The 24,267-nt window shown below is 41.4% G+C and overlaps 1 protein-coding gene across 4 annotated transcripts in view; it reads left to right on the forward strand.

Annotated features, from left to right (window-relative positions):
- The window catches only part of LOC147732923 (histamine N-methyltransferase A-like), an 855,634-nt gene that overhangs the window by 693,875 nt on the left and 137,492 nt on the right, over positions 1–24,267 (forward strand). For all 4 annotated transcript variants that reach the window (XM_086957458.1, XM_086957456.1, XM_086957455.1 and 1 more), the window contains 2 exons: positions 909–1,039; positions 8,245–8,338. In XM_086957458.1, coding sequence (XP_086813584.1) covers positions 909–1,039; positions 8,245–8,338 — 225 coding nt within the window. The remainder of the gene's footprint in view (positions 1–908; positions 1,040–8,244; positions 8,339–24,267) is intronic.

A 24,267-nucleotide genomic window follows, 5' to 3' on the forward strand; every position in this document is an offset into this window, starting at 1 on the left:
CAGTGAGAGATCCAGATTGATAACCAATGAATAGGCAGCCTTTGGCTGGGACAGGAAAGTGAACTGATGTCTCCATTGGACTTCACGAGAGAAATTTAAATCCATTCATTCAAGAAATGATTGAGTTATTTGCTGAATACAATAATCTCTTATTCTGAGTTTTCCTCTGAAACATGCAGAATTGGCATTTTCTGCACCACATTCTATAGGTATTGAAATGTACCTAATATTTTACACCTGTTGAGTTTTACCAATGGGAAATGGCGGTAGCGCAATATTTGCTGCACATCTCAGTATTCAGTTTTCTATGCAAAGATGAGATTGCATACGGATCCGAATTTACCCTTAACTGTGATCTGGACCATAGTCTGTTTGTGCCAGCTAGGCCATTCAAACATTTAATCGATCACAACACCAGTAGACAGTCTACGACAATTTTATCTGCGTTAGGGCTCAAAAACGCAATGGGTTTCCAATTACATTTACTATGGAGTACAGCTGTTTTCACTGTAAACTCAACTCAGCAGGGATGTTTTAATAGTTCTGTAAGCAAGGCTTTGTGTGTGGTAAATGGCATTTCTATATGTACTTCGATCTGTGCTCAATCATCGCTCTTTCTTTCCTTAGACCTATACTTTCCCTCATCCTATAGTCATGGGTTATTATAAACGTGCTTTCTCCTTGTCTTAGCCAGACAACCTTAATCCCATTAAACTGCTTTCAGCACGTGGACACTTACTTCATTGGGAAAAGCCTCAGGTAAGCCAGCTCCTTCAACCGAAATACCTTATTGCTGTTGAAGCAATTTTCATGAAGCTCCCGACTATCCAGAATGAGCTAGATTAATTTCTAGAATGAATTGGAAAAGAAAAATATTTAAAAAAATGACAAGCAATTTTTTTTTTCAGAGCTTGTCACCAAAACATCACATCTTGAAAATATACATTTCACCTGGAATGAAATGACTGTAGAAGAATATCAAAGCGAAATGGAGGATAAAAAAGAGCAAATCAAATTTGACTTTATCCACATGATTCAGGTAAATATCCACATGGTATATGAACTCAGAAGTAAAGAAATCAATGTTTGCCAAATAAAAGTGATGTACACATTAAGCTGTCAGGCCATATTCTTGAAAATAAAGTTTCTTTAGCAAATATAAAAAAGCCTGGGTCACTGAGAATTTTACAGGAATAAAGAACTCTTATAAATCTGCAGTTCTCCTGCCCTCTAAACTTGTAGCTCCCCTACCCCATTCAGAGCTGGGAAACCACGATTGACTCCCAGCAGTCAATAAAAGCTTTGCCTTATCTACCACACTAAGCTGCATTTTAGGTACCAAGAGGACCACCCTAAAAGGGCCCGATGTATATTTTCCAAATGACAAATAACAATGAACCTCACACACTGGGAAAAAAACACCAGCTGACAATCCACAGTGATCCCCACACATGGAGAAAACGGCGTGTGCCACAGGACCATATGTTTCCTTTTCATAAACAAATGACCACGTTGGAAGAGTTGTCAATGAAAAATAACAAGCATTGGAAAAACCCAAAAGTCCCGTCTTCCCCCTCCTCCGTGGAGCCTATCTTCTTTGCCAATGCTATTTTCCCCATAGATGGGCACCGAATGCGTGCTTTTTTCTTAAAGCAAAATAAAAATTTTCAAAGATGGCTGCCATACAACATACGGAGGTCCTCTTTGAATGATTACACTGTACATGCACACACAAATGCTGCAACGGACTTTCTAATTTACTGTAGATTTAGAGTTCTAGAATTGCAGGAATTAAGTATTCATGAGCTTCAATGAAATGGGAAAGAAGTGAGCTGCCTGATATTAGTGTGCCTCTGCTGGCACTTTACAGAAATTATTTAAAAATAAGAGTGAAAAAGTGGCAAAAGGGCAGTTGGGAGTGTCGAGAGCAGAATATGTAGGAGCAAAGCAGATCCCCCAAAGGCAGAGGACCTGCCGCAGGTCCGCCTCATGCTCCACAAAATGACCATCAACAAGTGACTCCTTATCTTGAATTACTAAGGACACCTCCTTCAAGGAGAAACATAACTTCTATGCAATTCAGCACACCAAATAGCTCTATCAATTGATGACCCTTCTGTCTTTTATATACAATGTGGGTGTGAACAATGGATAAAGGATTGGCTTCATTTTAAATTGAATTACTTACTTTGTTGCTCTAATGTTGCTGGAGTATGAGTCATTCGGGAACTGCATCTCATGTCATGGAGAGATGTCAGTTTATTATATTAATGGGATTTTGTTTTGGCATGCTCATTTGGACTCCAAATTAAAAGGTCAAATAGACCTGAACCTGGGCTGTGCCACAGGCGTTTTGAATTTTACAGAACTGTTTCTTTCTTTGTGTGCTGAGGGGGTTGATTGAAAAGTACCTGGTCAATTTTGAAGGGTGCAGTTCATTAAAGGGAAAGAGCAGTTTCATCACTACGCTGACCTGCAACACCATCATCCTGGAACAGCTGCTTAGATGATGACACTAACTCAGGGAATGTGTGACTGCCATATATGCAGTTCCTCCTCACAGATGCACATATACGCCTCTCCTAGCAGACATCCACCACTGCTAATGCTACCAGCAATAAGGTATGGACACCTCTGTTACCTTGCCTGATCAATCCTCTGAAGCATGCAAAGAAACAGTGTAAGGGCAAGGGCAGACGCCAATTGGAACACAGTGGCAGATGGCTTGGGTACAGGTTGGTATTCTCACCCAGGACCCCATGCACAATAGTCGGAGACACATCTTCACCATTCTGCACACTATAACCAGTGAATGTCTTCATGATCATCCTAACAAGACATAGAGCAAGTCAGTATGCTTACAATAGAATGACCAATAACTGTGCCCTCATTCGCACTATTGAGCAGACAAAACCGATGACAATGAGATCTCCCTATAATCTTTGTCCCGTTGGCTGCTCTGAACATTGTGCTGTGTCACGGAAGCCTTTTTATTGCACTTTCAACATCATGCACATCACTAATGTGAATAGTCACCACCTTAAGTCTCCCTGATTTGGAGTGTGACTGAGTCAAAGCTGCCCACCCTTGCAACTGTTGACCCACCATTTTCTGTTAGTCACATAACTCTTATTGCCACTTTCTTATAGTGCTCCCTACCCTATGTATTTGGTACATCACATTCAACTTTTGCCTAGTACCAGTCAATGGTAAGAGGCAAAGGTTTCCCCCACTACTGATAATGTCAATATGCTTAGGCAGGGCTTCTCCTCTACCAGCATTTAAAGTTTCTTGAGTTCCATGTAGTGCTCTCAGGGTATGTACTCATCCTAGCCTGCCTGTTGAAATGACATTCTGGTCACTCAAAACTATGGAAAAGTCGTTTCTGACCAGTACCGTCGAGGTTCTAACATTAAGTCAATCCATTTGCATGTGTTTCTATGTTTTTCCATCATCTAAGAAAGGGTATAGTAATGATCCAGTTATTCGCTCTGGTGATCGTAAGGGGGCGGCTGTCTCCCCTCTTGCTCTTACCTTTGACCGCAAATGAACACAGGAATCACCACCCCCGCTCTTAATCTATGGCCGCCGGGCAGCAAAAGCAGGAGGCGCTATGGGTGGCAAAAGTTCTAGATACGCCACCGCTGGTGATGGAAAGGTTACTCTACGCTCATGTTCACACATGGGATTTCTGGTAAATGCCAGGGAAAATTGCATTTTGTTGTTCAGAAGTTGGTTCAAGACATATGTATCATGTGGTTGACGGAGTCCAGCATCTATGTTGTTTATTTATTCCCATGCCTCTCTTAGCAATTAAAATAAAAAAGGAAGTGAACAAAAATTCCAGATGCAGATTTGGATCTCTGGCAAGGATTGTGCATCTCAATGAACATTCCATGTTAAAGCAAGCTGAATTTCCTTCTGGAACATATAGACATATATTAACTTCAGCACCATCTCCTACAGTTTCACAAGGGGCCTACTGTAGATCACTGACAGAATATCGACGTAGAGAATATCGAGCTCCAGGAATATCGAGTCTACAATATCGATGGACATATCAACAGCCTATCTCTACACTGGTAAGTACAAAAATATCGAAACCAAAATATTGTTGTTTAAAATATTGTTCTTTTTAAATGTCTTAAGCATAATATAAAAATTGTTAAATAATACATAAAAATAATAAAAACATAGTTAGAATGTTAAAAACTGATAATTGATAAAGGTAATATAAAAAATATTAAGCATGCCTATGTATATATTTTTAACCTAATCATATTAATTCATAATTATTTTATTTAATTATTAAATGTTAGAAACATAAGAAAAGTTATACATATATATATATATATTTACATAAACATGCACTGTAATTATAAAAATCATATATATATAATACATTAAAATATTTAAATTATTATTTAGTTATAAAAAAACAATTACACTACATTAACTATAAAAGTAGGGAAATGTTGGATAGCATATGGATAAAATTACTATTCCTACTACAGAAAGTAGGGAAAGTGTTTGATAGCGGAGGGGAATAATTTACTATTCCTACTCCAGTGAGTGCAACAGTAGGGAAAGTGTTGGATAGTGGGTGGGTAAAAATGACTATACCCACTCCAGCGAGTGCAACAGTAAGGAAAGTGTTGGATAATGGGTGGGTAAAAATTACTATACCAACTCCAGCGAGTGCAACAGTAGGGAAAGTGTTGTATAGCGGGTGGGTAAAAATTACTATTGCCACTCCAGTGAGTGCAACAGTAGGGAAAGTGTTGGATAGCGGGTATATAAAAATTACTATTCCCATTCCTGTGAGTGCAACAGTAAGGAAAGTGTTGGATAGCTGGTGGGTAAAAATTACTATTCTCAATCCAGCGAGTGCAGTAGGGAAAGTGTTGTATAGAATGTTGCAATAATTTCCTATTCCCACTCCACCAAGTGTAACAGTGGGGAAAGTGTTGGATAGCATAGGGGAATCATTTAGTATTCCCACTCCTGCAAAATAATTAACAAAGAAATAATTTTTCAAAAATAATTTACCTCCCACTAAATTCCACTTTAAACGTCACCACCAATATTGTAAAATATTACACAATTACCATAATTATTTAACAATTAATTCATTAAGTAATAACAATTAACAACCAAATTAAAAACAATTAAAAATATTAGTTCACACAATTAACACTATAAAATTACTATAATAAATATTGCATACAAAAATGAATACCATTTCTATTAAAATTAAATGTTCTCCTATCAACCCACAACCAACTCTTAAGAAAATAACATAATTAACATATATACAAATTATTTAACTAATAATTAATATCCAATTAATAACTAATTATTAACATTTTTAACACAAATAACAATGTAAAATATTAATGACATAACTTTTAATGAATACAATTATTAATATTTAATTATTATTACATTATTTCCCACCCTACTCCCCTATAAAACCAAAACCCTCTTCTAAAAAAATTACACAACATATTTACCACTTAATTATTAATAACAAATGAACAATGAATTAATAACAAGTTAATTAACACAACTAACAATATTAATTATTAAATACAAAAATATTAATTAATACAATTATTAATTAATTCATTAAAATTCATTTACTTTTCACCCCAATCCCCTTTAAACCTACAACCCGCCATGGAACTAAAATGCAATATTTATGTTTTTTTTAAATTATTAACTTCTAAAAAAATATTATGAAATATATTATAATTAAGTTACTTACCACCCTATTCCCCTATCAATCCACAACCCGCTACGAAACTAAAATATGAAAAAATGATTTAGCTTAAAATTGCTTACTTGTAAAAAGCTCAAACATACATTACAAAAAAAGCTATATTTTTAACACCTATACTAACATACAAAACACTAAAAATAAATGTGATATTTTTAACAACAATATTTTGACTGACAATATTGCTAACATCGATATTAGTTAAAACAATATTCCATACCTACATTTCAATATTTTGATCGACTATATTCTTGATGGTCGATATTCTGTCATATCGATATTTAAACATCGATATAATGGTATATCGATATTTAAACTTCGATATTATGTCTGCATACCGCCTACTGTGATATGCTCAGCACTCTTGTCAATGCCACTGAATGATGTATCTCTCTATGAGGATATCAATAGAGCTCCTCAGTTAGGTGCACAAAAGACAATGTCAGTCTAATATTTTGACCCTTGGGCATACCTAAGTGCCATCAGAGCAAATGTCCCAAGACAGAACCCACAGGGATGGAGTTTGTAGACTCTATACCCCTCATGTGATTTGTTGACATGGATTTCTTCTCTCCATTGCTGTTGCAGGGAAGCACAGATGTCATAAATGGCACGCGTTTTCAAGATTCATCCATGATTGGGAATGTTTGTCGGCCTATTGTACTAGTGTACTTCAGGTGGAGCAGGGCCAGTAGTTGTCAAGGCACAGATTATAGTACAGCGTCTTTGAGCAATTCTCAGCGTGCATACCCAGGAGTTGTGCGGCACTGCATATTAGATGCAGTAACTGTTTGTTCAGTGGATGTTCTTAACTTACTAAATCCTATAGCGTACTTTCCAATGACATGCAGCCCTGCCCTTATGGAAGCAAGAGGTCATTTTTTAGGGCCAGCAAAGGTGGCATTCTTGGAAAACATACTTTTGAAAGCCCCTTAGCCTGAACTGCAGCCCTAAACTCATTCTGTGGGGGAATAGTTTTAATATGTTAAGCAGGTGACATTGTCAATAGGCCGACTAGAAATTGCACTGAGACCCTAAGTATATTGGAATAGTATGTAACTCTAGGATATATCATGTATCTAGAGTATTGTCTGATCCGCATTGAGAATACACTTCTCCAAATGGTGGTCAATAGGAATATTATGTTGCTCCTCTCCAATATAAGGAATTCTGTTATAATGATTTTTATTAAAAGTGTTTAGTATACTGACCCTTATGCACCCAGCACCAAATGATTACGTTTTGTCAAATTCAGTCTCAGTTAGCTCCAGAGATATGGCTGATTGTCCTCTGTGTATTAGGGCACAGGGATGCTTAACTGACTATTGAAGACTATCAATGATTTATTGTACAGACTGAACAATACAGGTTCAAGAAAGGAGCCCTAATGTGACCAAATGGCATAGGGTTGGGGAAAACTCATCTAGCCCGCTGCAGTCATTTGGTACAGAATGAGGCAAGCCAGACTCTCTCCATGAGACCAACTATGCTGATCAGGATTAGAATGAGAACATTACCATGTAGCAATGTAAAGCATCTGAAAGAACTTGTAAATAGGTACCCACAACTCTAGGCCAGATGACTTCTCATACAGCACCAATACATTTGTAGGGCAGATTTACAAGAAAGTAACACATCTGTAAAGATGTGTCACTTTCCCTGCGCCACCCTGAGAAACCCTTGCACCTATATGGATGTGCCGTATTTACAATACGGCGCACCATGGTGCAAGGATTGACAGATGAGTCAGAAATTCTGACGCATCTGTTGATGCAAAAGTCACGCTGGAGTTGTGTCGCAAGCACGACACAACTCCAACAATGCAGGGGAGGCCAATCCTCATTGTGCTGCTTCAAGTAGGCATAAGAATTTGATGCAGTGGCTTATTGAAATCTTGTAAATTTCACTGCATCACTTCCAAGAGGCTTTTTTTGTGTTGGAACGCCCCGCCTGCATATATCATACCTGACACAGGTATAATGTGATGCAGGGCTTTACAACGTGACACATCTTCCTAGATGCGTCACATTGTAAATGGCCCACATTTTTACGCTGCTGCGTCACAACAGTGGTACAAAAATGATGCAAGGGGCTTGTAAATCTGCCCGCTGGTATCTCATTGTGTATCGCAACTTGCTGACATTTTTGACCAGTACAGCCGGACCTCATGCTTATCAAGTTGTCGAAATTAAGGTAAACATCTTCGACACCTACAATTCTTCCGGAGGAAGAAAGATAACAGAGAATTACTTGTACATTGCATTAATCCAAAACCGAAAATTGCTGAGTAGCCACAATGCCATTTCTAAGTGATACTGCTATTTTAAACATCTCAAAGACATTCCTTGTTTGGTACCTTTTTAGTGGAAAAAATATACATTTTTAATGTATTTTGTTAATTGGGTAATATTCTTAGCACAGTTCTTAGCACATTGTTCTCAATATATCTGCATTATTATTTGTAGGTGCTTTATTATGTGAAAGATGTCAAGAAAACTATAAACTACTTCAGAAATTGCTTGGCACCAGGTGGGAAACTTCTTATCATTCTAGTATCAGGTGGGTAACTTTGAATCTTTACTTGCCTCGCTAATCCGTATGTATTGCACTTACTATTTGCATTTCACTTGTGATTTTAATATAGAGTTCACCTTGTCCCACACTCACTAGCAATTATTCAAAGAAGATGCAACTGAAGACATGAGATAAGATTAGAGGATGTGTCACATGCAGGTTTCCTCCCACACATTTAAAAGTATATTATGTGTTCGCTTCTGCACTTTATACTCTTCTTGTTTTTCCTCATGGCATTCTATAGCACCTGGTCCTTGTTGTAGCTTCTATTTCAAAATGTAACATTCTCTTTGCGTAAAGACAGAGATACACATTTAGATAGCATTACAATAATAATTTTGTCACCCCTTGTGGTTTTTCAAGCAACCAAGATCAAACTTTCATTTTTCATTTTGTTTAAATAACTTTCTTTATCAAAATCAGTTTTCCTCCTTTCCCTATACTTGGTGAGAGTCACTGAACTCAAGATTTTAAAGTGCTAGTCAGTTAATTTGCATACTTTGGTGTTGTTTTTTTGACTATGTAAAACATTTTTCACTCATGATCTCTTTCAATTATTGCTATGACTTGTACTGCTAGCAAGAGGCCTGTCCCTGCTCCCACATCACATGGCTATTTCATCACATTCATGTGGCCATATCGGAAAGGTACTTAGGCATCCAGATGTTCAAACAAGCAAAAGCAGTCTGCAGCATGGATGGACAACAACAGATGCTGACAACTACTCAAGTGACCCTGAATTTCCCTTTACTATGATAAAGGGCCCCGAAATGCAACAACAATATTGACATGTAGGTCTGGCTGCCCTATGGAGGCTCTTTAGACCCCAGATTTTGCTTTGCAGAAGGGTGAACACAGTGTGTGTTACAGCAGTTGGAGGGCCTGAGCAGCACCGTCTTTTGGCATCAAAGTTGTAAGAAATTGGATTATTACTATTTGAGAGGGGTGGAAGCCCCTACTCTAAAACTAAACACAATCCTTCACAGGGGAACCACAAAAAGTCACCAAAATAACTTGTGCTTAGCCCTCTGATAGCTTGGTACAAAAGCAGTCTAGCTTAACTCAGAGGGAACGTGTAAGGTATTCATGCAGCACACACAAACAGTAATAATGGAATAACACAACACATGAAAAATCTCAATTCAATTTAGCAAAATGGAGTATATTTTTATAAATAAAATTATACCAAATAAACAAAATCCAAATAGTGGAACTGGAGCTGTGGATTTTTAAACTTTTTTGTGATGTTTAGCGCCAAAAAGAACTAAGTGTATCTGGTGTCACATGACTGGAAAAAGTCAAAAGTTAAGGTAGGCTGCTATGAAGTTACAAAGGGTGGATTGGGCCCGGCCACCGCTTACCTTCAGACTAAAAAGAAATTTCAGAAAATGTTCTTAGAGTCTCAGTGTAGCAAGGTACCAGGCTGTATCTGAGGATGTCTTGTGGACAACAGGGAGCCACTGGATGAAATCTCAGTAAAGCTGTTGACCAGGCTTACTCAGAATGGGAGAAGTCAGTAATTCATGCCAAGGAGATGTCATTGTCAATGGGATACTACTTGTCATCGAGGCAGGCGAAGTTTTCTACCTTTCGACTTAGAAGTTTTTCTGGAGCAAAATTCCTTCAGCATGTAGAGGCTAGAGGTATAGCCAAAGAGGGCTTCATGAGGCAGGATACCGTCAATGAGAGGTCCAGCTGAAGAGGATTTGCTGCTGTGGAGAAGAACATAGTAGTGTCTGTGGTAAAGTCAATCCCACTGGCAATGCGCCTTTTTCGGATCTGTGTGCAGGTAGGCCCTGGTCTCCTGGCCTTTCTAAGAACAGTTTGTGCTAGAAAAAGGTTTTAAGTCCAGTTTTGGTAGGAAATTGTCATTTTAGCACAACACTAAGAGTACCAAACCGGGTGTGGTCATTACTTGAGGGTCAGGACTCACTCCAGCAGTGACTATCAGCAGCAGGCAGGCAGGGTGCAGAGTCTCTGGAGGTAGTGATCCTTCATTCAAAGAGCAGGTCCAGTGTTTCCCAAGCAGCATGGCAGACATTCCAGCATCAGGGCAGTAAGACAGTCTTTCTTCTCATTCTTTCACACGTTTATAAGCGATATGACCTGGGGGTCAGAGAGTTACACGTTTTTATCCCGAGTGCCATATCTTTCTGTAGGGGGCAACGCCTGGCCTACTCCACTGCCCTTCCTAGCTTTGTCTCCCAAATGTCTAAGGTGACAAAAAGCTTGTGTCAGGTCCTTTGTGTGAGCTGCAGAGAGGTCTTTTGAAGTGTAATTTAGGTCTGGGCACAACTCATCCCCAGCCATTCTGCTAAAAAGGCCCATACTGTCACAATTATGTCTTTTTTGTTCCTATGTCTGGGAGGAGTACACGTCCTACAGCAGGAGAGCCATTAACATTTATGTGACCCAGTAGACTGGCAGTAAGGCACACTGGTTTAGGCACAGAAAATGCCAACTTCCCAAAAGTGGTAGTTTCAGAATCAAGATTTCAAATCCAACTTTACCATTGAAGAAGATTTTGAATTACAATTCATTTGAGTGTAAACATAATTTCCCTACCTCATAAAAACTTACTTTAGGAATTTTACACTGTAAGGACATGTAAAACCTAAACCCAGATCTCCTACTTTTCAAATTCCTTGCACTCTGCCTTAGTGCCTACCTTAGGGGTGACTTATACGTATTAATAGGAAAGGTTTAGGCCTGGCAAAAGGTTTATTTTTCCAGGTAGAAATGGCAGTTTAAAACTGTACTACAGGCTTGAGACATGTTTTAAATTGCTTCTTTAGTGTGGCACAATACGTTTTGTGGGCCCATTAGCAGCATTTAATTTACAGGCCCTAGGTATGAGTAGTACCATTTACTAGCGGGTTATAAGTAAATAAAATTTGCAAATTAGTTACAGGCCAATTTTTCCATGTTTTAGGGAGAGAGCACATGCACTTTCTGCATTTTCCCACTGCTATCAGTGCTAGAGTCCTAAGACCAACAAAATAGAATTCAGAAAAACATGAGGCATTTATCCCCTTCGCTGCAGGGGTAATTCCCCCGCTGTGCTGGGGGGGAGTGGGGCGCGCACAGCGCCCGCATGCTCATGACAAGCTGAGCTCGTCATGAGCTACAGTGCTCCTGTGCTCATGACGAGCTCAGCTCGTCACAGGTGCATTGGCTCACGTGGAACGCTCAGCACAGCAGGGGAATTCTCCCCGCACCTGAGCATTCCACGGCCCATGACGAGCTGAGCTCGTCATGAGCACCGGAGCACCGTGCCTCATGATGAGCTCAGCTCGTCATGAGAATGCAAGGTGTTAAAGCAAAACATTTGGTGGTAGACCATCCTAAGGCTGGCAGGTGTAACATGTGCCAACCTCCTGGGAGTTCTCATCACTAAGATGGAGGAACATGGACAGATCTTTAGCACTGGAGTTGTCTGTGTAGGATGGTGCTCCACCATAAACTCCATTACCTATGAGGTGATGTACCACCTCAGCAGATTGGGATTATTACCCCTCATTTACATGAGCCAATTGAGGGGTATGTGGTCTGTCTGAACCTGGACATGAGTCCCAAACAAGTAGGGTATCTGCTTCTTCGGTGCACATACCACAGCAAAGGCTCTCCTTACGATAGCACTCCAATTCTGTTCCTTGGAAAGTAACCTCCTTCTGATGAAGGTTACAAGTTGGTCCAGGCCCTCCTTGTTTAACTATGATTACACAGTCCCTACACCATTCTCTGAGAGAATGGCCTGTTTGAGGGTGTCAAAGGCTTTCTGACAGGTCCCTGCCCAGATAACCTTCTTGGGCTGCTTCTTGGAAGTCAGCACAGTTAAGTGGCACCATGGGTGCCGTATTCCTTAACAAACCTCCTGTACTATCCAGGTAGGCTCAGGAAGGCTCTCACTTCTGTTTGAATTTTTGGGGGCTACCAGGCCAGGAAAGTCTTTATTTTGGCCTGGAGGGGCTGCACCTTCCTGCTGCCAATGAGGTGTCTCACGTTCACCACAGAACTCTGCCCTATTTGAGTCTTGTTGGACTTGATATTCCGGCCTGCCTATTGCAGAGCCTAGAGCACTTCCTGGAGATTAAACAGGTGGTTCTCCCAGCTGCTACTGTAGAGTGCTATGTCTTCCAAGTAAGCAGCCTAAAGGCCTCAATTCCAGCTAGGACTTGGCTCTGGAAGGTGGCACGAGCAGTATTGAGTTTAATCGGCACCATCCTAAACTGGAAGTTGCCCTCCTGGAGTAGAGCATGCTGACCTCTCTTAGACCCCTATGGTTAGAGCCAGTTCCCTCTCAGTAGGTTTAGATTAACAGAATTTTCAACTTCTTTGAACTTACATTAATCAGCTCACAAACGTCTGTAAATCATGAAAATAATTAAACCAACAGATGTGCAGAAAAATCACTAAGTATTATTACAACATATTTAGTCATTTAAAGTAACAATCTTTAGAGGGTCAAGAAGGGAGGACAATGTTCTAGGGAACGTGTAAGAAAGAGTGCTCAAGTGTATATATAGTAGACAAGAGAGCTCAAAGTGTGTAGAAAAGTAAAGGGCATATATTTACAAGACTGTGCAAAACTGATATCCAATAAACAGTTTGATGCAGCCTGGCCACATGCAAATTATTCATTTGAATTATATATTCTAAAGTTGTAAGGCGAGTTTTCTTAAGGCTGTAAACAGAGGTAATGGGGAAGGGGAAATTGGTCCAGGTGCGGTAGGGGGTAGCATCTATGTTTCGATCCGGCTTATTGGCAACCAAGGGACTTTATTACCTCAGCCATGCGGATCTTCCACAAGACAAGGGGACAGTTGAAGTGACCCTCATTGATCTTGCAATGCTCAATTGGAGTTCAAAACCTGGTTACACCAATTGAGTGGCAAGGACAAATCCTGTTATTCAGTAGATATAAACCATGACGGTGGTTCCCACACCATCCATGGAACATAATATTCAGGGCCATATTTGTGTGGTAAGAGTTTGCTGAATGAATCAGGCAATCCTGGGCACAGCGTAATGTATACAACTAGAGACGGTCTGATCGACGTCCTTACTCTATCGCGGTAGCAGCCATGGAGTAAGGACGTTGATCAAATCGTCTCCAGTTGTATAAATTATGCTGTGCCCGGACCAATTTCCCCTTCTCCATTACACCTGTTTACAGCCTTAAGGAAACTCTCCTTACAACTTTAGAAAATATATTTCAAATGAATTATTTGCATGTGGCTAGGGTGCATCTAACTGTTTATTGGTTATCAGTTTTGTACCGTCTTGTAAATATATGCCCTTTACTTTTCTACACACTTTATATATACACTTGAGCACTCTTTCTTATACGTTCTCTAGAACATTATCCTAACTTCTTGACCCTCTAATGACTATTCCTTTAAATGACTAAATAAATACATTGTAATAATGCACATCTGTTTGTTGTAATTATTTTCACGATTTACAGTTGTTTGTGAGCTGATTAATGTAAGCTCAAATAAGTTGATAATTCTGTTAATCTAACTCTTCCTTGAATAATTGGTGCAGGACCATTGTTTCTTTATAATAACTGATACCCAGGTCGAGGGACCATTTGGGAATACCCCATTGTTTATAATGGCCTTCTCAGTAGGTGGCTGAATAAAAATGACCGGATGGATCACAGCCACCTTTTCATAGTGGTGTGACTGAGCATGAACTAAATCATGTATTCTAAAAAGAAAAAGAAGAATGGTGCTGGGGAGAAAAATATTACTGAATCAATGGTGAGACATAAGGTGGTAGGTTCCAAAGGCACAATGGCTGCCCTAGACACTGTTTTCAAGACACTTGCTAAAGTTGAGTAGTTATTGGTCATGGTCAAGTGTAGACTGCAGACTTCAGCGAAAAATTTTAAAAAGCTGGCATGCTCAGTGAAGGGTTTCTGTCTAAAGCAAATGGCAGAACAAATCGGCCATTGAAGAAGGATTCAAAGGCCCATAAGGAGTTTAGGGGTGGAGTGCAGAGGGCTCTGTTGGTTCTGTAAGGAAGAACTACATTTAATCAAAGGTAAATGGCTCATGTTAGAGTGCTGGGGCTCCCTGCGCTGGCACTCAAAGCATAACTGACTGAAGCAATGGAAGCACCTTATTGGATCACATCTCCCTGGGGACACTACCGAGAACTGATAACACTAGCTTCTGACTTTCCTCTGAGCAGACTGGGTGATTGGAAAGGAATAGCAGCAGGGCCATACTTGTGGTTCTCAGGGTCTCCTAGTTACCAACAGGCATCCTCAAAACCACAGTAGTGTTTGAATCAGCCTTACAGGCTTCTGATAATAGGATCTTTACATTCACAAATCTAAGCTTAATAGCCCAAGTTAAATGGGAGGAGTCTGTAACTGACTAACTGCTGATGCCAGATATCACATCTTCCCTCTGCTTTCTGCCTCATCTGAATGTGACGTGAGATTACAAGACCTACGTGTAGGTTCAGACAGAACGAAGTTAAGAAATCCACTGCAGTGGTATCTTTGGCATGATAAAGCTCTGCTGGTGGTTTAATACAGTGTCTGTAAACAACGTGAGTCCCTTGAGTCCTTTGGACCCATGAGTCCTTGAGGAGAGAGGTAGTGTAAAGGATTTGGTTCGGAGGATAGGACTTTGGAGAATTATTATTATAGTACAGTTGCTGAGAGTTACATTTTTTTAGTGTACCATGGAACAATGGGCCAGGCAAACAATATATGGTTGAAGAATAATTTACATGTTATCGAGGTGGTGCACTAATATTGGTAACTTTGACCTTCTATTTAATAAAAAAATAATTGAGGAAAATGTATCACACCAAACCTGTTTTGAAACAAGCGAATTGGAACCAATAGCAAAGAGGATTGTGTTCAAATCATTGTGTGTGTTTAATTGGAATTTCCATGACTCTAACCCTATATTTTAAAGTGTAACATTGTGCAAGTAAACACCTACACAATGGCCCAGTTTGTCTTTTAACCTATTCAGGATTCCTGCTGTCTAGCTAGGGACCTAATTACAGGTATGGTGGACTGATGATGGGGAGATATGTGGGTATGATTAGCTATTCCATACAGTATCTCATTGTCAACATGCAGCCATTGCTAGATAATACCCCCGAAATGGGGAACAACCATATCGCTCTGTAAATGCCTGAACCTTTTCAATGGGTTAGCCCTAATTCTGGGGACATTTCTGGTAACATTTACTTCCTGCTTTGGGCAGGAGGGTGTGGTTTGACAGGGCAGGCTCTGATGTGACTGGAGGGAGGGTTGCATGATCCCAATGTGCTGTGGCATTGGGTCGGGTGTAGGCCTAGCTGAGGCGCGTGTTCATGCGTCAGACATCAGGTTCCGGTGGTTTTACCAGGTGAGAAATCACACCCAGTAAAAGTGTGAACGGAGCTTCTGCACCAAGTAGACCCAGGTGCGGAAACCAAGGGGGTACCTGCGATTGGGTGGACTTACTTCTAGGAGTTACTGCTTTTCCAAACTCATAATGCAACCGTTCATCTATTGTGAAGACACAGGAGCTTATTTACAATCCCCTTGCGCCGCCAGTACGTCACTTTTTCCCATGGTAAGAGAGACTCACCAGCAGCGCAAGGGACCTGTAAATGAGCCCCACAGTTTTCTAGGTCCAAGTTCCAGTGCACTGCATTAAAGCATGAGCCAAGCCAGAAATCCTTCCACATGGCTTATCTAAATAGCTACAAATAAATCAAAATTGGTCGTGGGGATCTATATTCCAAATCTTCAGGGCATTTAAAGAGACTGTGGGCCATAGATTACCTTAAATAGGAAGCTATTTAAACCTTAGTGAAACCTCATGCAGTTGTCTTCAACTTAAATGGTGATGGGGAATCATGTCAATAAAATTGACCTTTGCATATGGAGGGATTTGCTGAAAAAACAGATCCTGAAATGGAAACTAATCTCCCCATTGTTTTAGAGATTACATTAGTTGCCACTGCAGTTGCAGATTATCTTTAGGACACTGATACATGCCCAAAAGACTGGGAAATCAGGCTGCAACTCTAGACAAGGTTTCAGATCTACAGACATGATGCATGCCAAATCCAACTTTGTTAGTAAAATACAGTTTTCATGTGTCATATATTTGTGACTCTCTGCATCTCAGATGTATTTCAGAATAAGGTTATTAAAAACTTGAGGTTATGTCCAGATCCTGGGAAGTTCTGAAAGCTATCTGATGTCCCACTGAGACTCCCAGACATATGTTTTGTTCTTCAGTAAATAATTCTCCAGTATTATACATGTTTACATGTACTGTAAACTACGTCAGCATAGAGAAACTGGTATTACCACCATCATTGCTGATGACTTGCCTTCCTCAAGCAAACCCTCAAACATCCACCTGGTTTCTCCCTGAGCACTTTCCTGCTGTTTTTTGTTTCTATGATTCAGGATCAGATGCTATGGTATGACAAGGAGATACCTTTTTTATTAAATGTTTTAAATATTCTAAATTTTTAGGTGTCGCCTGCACAGCGGGTTTGCTGAGCTTGGGAAATGTATTGTTATAAATAGAAACTTAAAAGGGGCTTACATCCCACCCCCCTCTTTCCCCGCTTTTCATTGGTTACTGTGTGTGCCACTTAATTTTCCTCTATTTCTATTGGCTGCAGCATATTTTCCTACATTTACCACTCCTTGTTCCTCGTCTGCTTCTCTTATCAGTAGTTGAAATGATTTTAATATCCGCTTCGATGGAACTATTTTTTCATAAAGCTTTGCCTGTTTCTGTTTTTTTGTCTTGAAGCAGATTTATATAAAGAAAGTCCACCCGTACGTCAAAACATTTCTATCCTTCCAGTAGATGTTTTGTACAAGTCAGGAAAAGCAATGAGATTTCTTAGAATAACCCTCACCCACCAAAAGGTCCCTTGGAGGCATGCTTTATAATTGGGTTCTCTCAGTCCCGCTGTGGGACAGGACGTGCTACGACCAACTGAGATGTGGGTACACTTTTGTGTATTACTACTGTGAAAGTGGAAAAGTCGAGGAAATGTTGTTAAAATATACTTGGCTATGTGGAACCTAGACATTATTAATTCCTGTGGCTGGTATTGTTAAAAATGGGGAGAGGAGAAATGTACACTATAATGTGTGTTTTTCTCTCTGGTCTACATGTTTCAAGCCTTCCCCTAGACTTTTCTTCAGGACCAAAGTGATTGATCCCTTTGAGCACTCATTAATAACCTATTTGGTCTCCTTGATAACTGTCAAGGTGGAATGTGTATATGAACACGCATGTTATGGTGTACGTTTCTCCTCTCCCCATTTTTAACAATTCCACCAAAATACGTTGCATCCTTTGCAGTGTTTTCCGAATTTTTTTTTCAGGATGTACATGAGGCACATACATTTTGCGCTAGTTCGCGACGCCTCGCATTGTAAATACGCTGCAGTGCTATTTACTTTCACTCACATAGCGCTAAGGTTTTCTCGTGTAGAGCGAATTCTACTCAACCTTTGAAAATCTCTCCCTTGGAGCCATCCCTTCCCGAAAAGCATAGACACAAAGGGGCAGATTTTCAAAGGTCGAATAGAATTCACGCTGCCCCAGAAAACCTTAGTGCTGCACAAGTGAAAGTAAATTGTGCTGCGTCACAGCACACAAAGAAACAGCAAAAACAAAGAAAAATGAAACATTTCTCCTTGTTGCCCCTGTTTGAGACCAATTTTATCCCTGATCCTAATTTTGGCACTGCCCTATATTTATGCTGCCCCTGGAAATATAGGGCAGTTTCAAAATCAAAGGGTGTTGCGGTGGAACGCCCACAGCAGCACCCATTGCCTACCCTTTTCACGCTGAGTATAGCGTGAAAGGGTGCTTATTTACAAGGTAGCATTAAGCCACGTTAAGTGGCTTAACGCTGCCTTGTAAATAAGGCAAAGCCCCTATCGCCACTACTACGTCCTGAAAAGTGGGCATATTTACCACAAAGTGGTGGAAGGTGGCATTGGTCTCCTTGGCTTAATGTCACTCTGCCACTTCTGAAATGCAGGGGTGCACCATATGTGCAACAATATGATGCAGCTCTGCGTTTCCCCCTGTGCTGGCACTAAATTTAGCAGCCTAGCGCTAACACATGCTCTTGTGTACCATGATGCAAGGGTGTCTGCCTTGAGGAGAAGATTGTTTATGTGCAGAAAGGTCTCCCTTCCTGCACATAAACAATATTTAAATGGCGTTTTGTGATTTCTATGTGTGTTGCTTAATGCAGCACACATAGAAGTTGCAAACGTCATTTTTTTATTGAAGGTTCACCGTCCTGCACATAAACAATCAATGGCCTTTTGCTGTTTTTATGTGTGCTGCACCATTAAACATTTCTCCTTGTTGCTCCTGTTTAAGACCATGTTTTCCCTATTCTTAATTTTGGCAATGCCCCATATTTACGCTGCCCCTGTAAATATGGCGCAGTGTCAAAATCAATGGGTGTTGAGGTGGAACACACACAGCAACACCCATTTTCCATCCCTTTCACGCTAAGTATAGTGTGAAAGGGTGCCTTGTTTACAAGGCAGCATTAAGCCATGTTAAGTGGCTTAACGCTGCCTTGTAAATAAGGCAAAGCACCGAACGCCACTAGAACGTCCTGAACAGTGACGTTATTGTGGAGATAGGGGCTTGTAAATATGCCCCTTAGTTTCTCTCTTTTCCATGACCACCACTGCTATCAGTGGAGTTTTAAGGTACCGTCATTTCACCAAACCTCGCAAGCCTAGATATGTGTCCCCTGACTTACATTCTGAGATTGCCACAATGTGGTATAACAGATGTTCACAAAGGCACACATATTCACGCCAGAATAGAAGAGATCTCTGGATGATGCACACCCAGCTGCTTGAAGAATGTCCAACATTGTGTGAAACAAAATGCACTCTGTCTGAACAGCCAAAAGACTAAGACCATCCTCTCGGCCCTGCAATCCCATCTTTGCTTCCTATCGACTGTCTATATTCTAAGGGATTTTCAACGACTTTCCAGGGTGCGGAATGATGGTGTCTTGTTTAACAAAGATTTCACTTTCCTCCAACTATTGAACACAATTACCATGAATGCACTTTGACATCTCTTTCTGGCCTGAGGTATACTCTCTGTATGTCTTCTTTCACAAAACTTACCTTGCTACTTTCATTGTTCTCATCTTGCCTAGGCTATAGCAACATGATGCACATGGTTCTGCCTAGGTAGACACTTAACAAATTGCAACCCATTCCCAAAACTATCAAGCTTGGTGTATATTTGTTGTAAGACAATTGGATCTTCTAATACTCATATATAGGAGAATCTACTGACATCCGATCAGGAAGAGGAAAACATGTAAGACTTGTTTGCAAGGTAGGCCCAAGATTTCCTTGCTAAAGTAATTTACCCCTATCAGCGTTCCTGAAAATCAGCCAATGTGAATATAGTGGACCATTCCTGTAAAATCTGGTGAAAACGTTTTCTGTGTACAAGATAATACCTCTGGACATTTCTGATGACTGAGAAAAGCTTGAAACCTATCTCTTCTGCTTGGCCCTCAGTTCGATTTGACTGAACTAGAATACATGCTCCAAACATTGCCTTATGTGCACTTGCCCCATACCTGGTCAGAGCCAAAAAGTTGGTTATGGTCGTTGTTAGATTTGGTCTCTAGCTGGCATAGATAGGTACCAGTGACAAATAGGGACCCTTGTGTCTAGTCAAGGTAAGGGGGTGCACTCCTAAAATAACCCCTGCTCACCCCCTTGGTAGCTTGGCACGAGCAGACAGGCTTATCTCAGAGGCAGTGTGTAAAGCATTTGTGAACACATACAGTAATCAAGTGACAACACTACAGATGGACACCACACAGGTTTTACATCAAAATAAGTATTCTTTACAAAGACTTATCACAAGACCACAAACGACGAAAATCCACAATACTGTACTTAAAATGGTAGAATTAGCTTAGTTCTCTTTAGGATGTAAAATACGACACTTTGAGTCAATGTACCTCAAGATGCGACATGCAGGGACACAAAAGTGTTGCAGGAAAGGTGATGCGGTAGTCCCTTACACGCAAGGATGGTGATGCGTTGAAGATCTGGTGCAAAGACATAAAGATGGCGCTTTCTTCTTGATGTGACATGCTTTCGAGTGGTAAAGTGCCCAGAGTCATAAAACAACCAACAACATGTAAAAAAAAATACAGGAGCCTACCATCCTTCCATGAGCATAAAGTTGGTGCCATTAAACTTGATAATATAATAATAGAATATAATAAATTCAAGGCAACCTGACGGGCGAGCAGTACCTGATTATACAATCAATAAAGCAATAAGTACTCTTCTCAATTCATTTTCTATACAACACTATTAGAGTCTTGCAGTGACAAGTGATAAGGCAGTCAAAAATTATTTGAATGATGCAACAGGTGCAATGACTCCGGGCCCAACAGTTGGCAGAACTCTTCTAAACACCTAATATTGCTATAGTTTACAACTAAACAGGCAGTCATGAGTGCAGTTATCTAGCAATCACTAGGGTGGTGATTTTAGTAGTGCAGGTTTAGTGGCACCCCCATTAAACACCTAATTGTGTTATATAATATTCCTAAACACACAACCACAAGTGCAGTTACCCTGTAGACAACAGGGTCATGTTTTAAATGGTGCAGCAGGTGCAGTAGCACCGGGCCTAAAATAACTCCTCTAAACACATACTATTGCTACATCTGACTACTGAACAGGCAGTCACAAATGAAGTTACCTTGCAGTTAAAAGGGACTGGATTTGAATGGTGCAGCAGGTGCAGTGGCACTGGGCCAAAAGTTCTAGGGAGCCCCCTAAACCCAGATTACTGCTAAATGTTACTACTAAACAAGATAGTCACAAGTGTAGCTATCTAGAAGCCAATAGATTCATGATTTGAAGGGTGCAGCAGGTACAGCAGCCCCAGGACCAAAATCGCTAGGCACCACTCTAAACACCTAATATTGCTATATTTTACTACTAAACAAGCAGTCACAGATGCAATTAACTTGCAGAAAACAGTGTCATGATTTAAATGGTGTAGCAGGTACAGTGGCACCCGGCCCAAAATGTGTCAGAACTCCTCTAAACCCCTAATATTGCTAAAGTTTACTACTACACTGGCACACACAATTGCAGTTACAAGGGGCCTGATTTGAATGGTGCAACAGGTGCAGTGGCACCGGGTGCAAAAGCTTTAGGGACCCTTCTAAACGCAGAATATTGCTACATTTTGCTACTAAGCAGGCAGTCACAAGTGCAGTTATCTACCAGGCACTAGGGCCATGCTTTCAATTGTGCTGCTGGTGCAGTGGCACCGAGGCCAAAAGCTGTCAGAACTCCAACAGGGTCATGATTTGAATGGTGCAGCAGGTACAGTGGCACCAGGCCCAAAAGGTTTTAGAAGTCCTCTAAACTCTTAATATTGTTAAAGTTTACTACTATATAGGCAGACACAATTGTGATTAACTTGCAGTTACAAGCGGCTTGATTTGATACAGGTGCAGTGGCACCAGGTCCAAAAGCTTTAGGGACCCCACTAAAGTCAAAATATTGCTTAAGTTTGCTACTAAACAGGTAGTCACAAGTGCAGTTATCTATGAGGCACTAAGCCCATGCTTTCAGCTGTGCTGCTGGTGCAGTAACACCGAGGTCAAAAGCTGTCAGAACTCCTCCAAACACCAAATATCGCTATATTTAACTACTGAACAAGCAGTCACAAGTGCAGTTACCTTGCAGGCACTGGAGCCATGATTTCAATGGTGCAGCAGAAGTAGTGGCACTGGCCCAAAAGTTGTCAGAACTCCTCTAAACACATAATGTTGCTATTACATCAAATAATTCTATCATTTCCCTCTTTCATTTCTTTTTTCAGAGTGTTGCTTTTACTTGCTCGCACGATACCACTAGTAACATGACAATATATTGCCTTTTTGTACGTAAACAAGTCATAACACATTAACAGACTTTCTGTAACTTATATTTTTTAACGACTCAGCAAGCTACAACTTACAGCAAAAAACTGTTAATTATTAATCACATAGGTGAAACCTAATGTCTTTGCCAATGCTTGTTTTGTTTCTAGAGTGACGTCAGGGGGGTTCAAACAGATCCCAGATCACACATTTCATCCACTGGCACATTCTGTACCTGATGTATGTAGTATGTTTATTCAGGTGCACAATACCTTCAATAAGGCACTCTCGTTCTCTTTGGTCTTCTCAGTCTTTGTTGATCTTCCTCTGTGTCACGTGCACAACTTGCCTTTCTTTCTTCAGTGATAGTTGGTAGTATTTGATCACCTGACATGATTCTTATCAGTTTCCTTTGAACATAGTTTTGTGGCCACTCAGCATTACAGGTGACTCTTCTTGGTCTAATGCTTGTTTCTTCATCGGGGTCTTCGGTTTATGCTGGTGCTATCGCAACAGCTTTCTCAAGTTGAGGTTTAGTCTCTTCTTTTTTTGTCAGAGACTTCAGTTCCACTTTACGAAATCCCAGGAACTTGTATCGGCGTCACTGGCTGTAGCTCTTCACCCCTTTCTTTTCCTCGCTGCTGTGATCTAAGTGATACTGCTCCTTGCAGTCGATCAGCTTATGGTGATACAATCAATCAATCAATCCAATCAATCAATCAAGCATTTGTATAGCGCACTACTCACCCAGAGGGTCTCAAGGCGCTTGGGGAGGGGGGGTCCGCTACTGCTCGAACAGCCAGGTCTTGAGCTACTTCCTGAAGGCGAGGTGGTCTTGGGTCAGGCGGAGGTGGGTCGGGAGGGAGTTCCAGGTCTTGGCGGCCAGGTAGGAGAAGGACCTTCCTCCTGTGGTGGCTCTTCGGATGCGGGGGACGGCGGCGAGGGCGTGGTTGGTCGATCGAAGCTGGCATGTGGGAGTGTAGAAGTTGAGGCGGCTGTTGAGGTATCTTGGGCCTTGGTTGTGGAGAGCTTTGTGTGCGTGGGTGAGGAGACGGAAGGTGATTCTTTTGTTGACCGGGAGCCAGTGCAGGTCTCTCAGGTGTCCGGAAATGTGGCTGTGTCGGGGGATGTCGAGGATGAGTCTTGCTGAGGCGTTCTGGATCCGCTGGAGTCTCCTCTGGAGTTTGGCGGTGGTTCAGGCGTAGAGGGAGTTGCCGTAGTCCAGTCAGCTGGTGACGAGGGCCTGGGTGACCGTCTTCCTGGTCTCGGTGGGGATCCACCGGAAGATCTTACGTAGCATGCGCAGGATGTTGAATCACGATGAGGAGACGGCGGTGACTTGTCTGGTCATGGAGAGGGAGGAGTCCAGGATGAAGCCCAGGTTGCGTGCGTGGTCTGTGGGTTTGGGCGCGCTGCCCAGGGCAGTGGGCCACCATGAGTCGTCCCAGGCGGAGGGTGACGAGCCTAGGATGAGGACTTCCATCTTGTCTGAGTTCAGTTTCAGGCAGCTGTTCATCATCCACTTGGCTACGTCTGTCATCCCTTCGTGTAGGTTGGCTCTGGCGGTGGCGGGGTCGTTGGTGAGGGAGAGGATCAGCTGGGTGTCGTTGGCATAAGAGATGATGTTGAGGTTGTGTTGGCGTGCAATGGCCGCGAGGGGGCTCATGTAGACGTTAAAGAGGGTGGGGCTGAGCGAGGAGCCTTGAGGAACGCCGCAGATGACTTCGGTGGCTTCTGATCTGAACGGGGGGAGGCGGACTCTCTGTGTCCTTCCGGCGAGGAAGGAGATGATCCACTCCAGAGCCTTCTCTTGGATTCCGACGTTGCTGAGGCGCTGCACTAGGGTGCGGTGGCAGACAGTGTCGAATGCCGCGGAGAGGTCCAGGAGGATGAGGGCCGCAGTTTCTCCGTTGTCGAGCAGGGCTCGGATGTCATCGGTGGCTGCGATGAGGGCGGTCTCG

Source organism: Lissotriton vulgaris, chromosome 2_1 (genome assembly GCF_964263255.1).
Source record: "Lissotriton vulgaris chromosome 2_1, aLisVul1.2, whole genome shotgun sequence".
NCBI classification, from domain to species: domain Eukaryota; kingdom Metazoa; phylum Chordata; class Amphibia; order Caudata; family Salamandridae; genus Lissotriton; species Lissotriton vulgaris.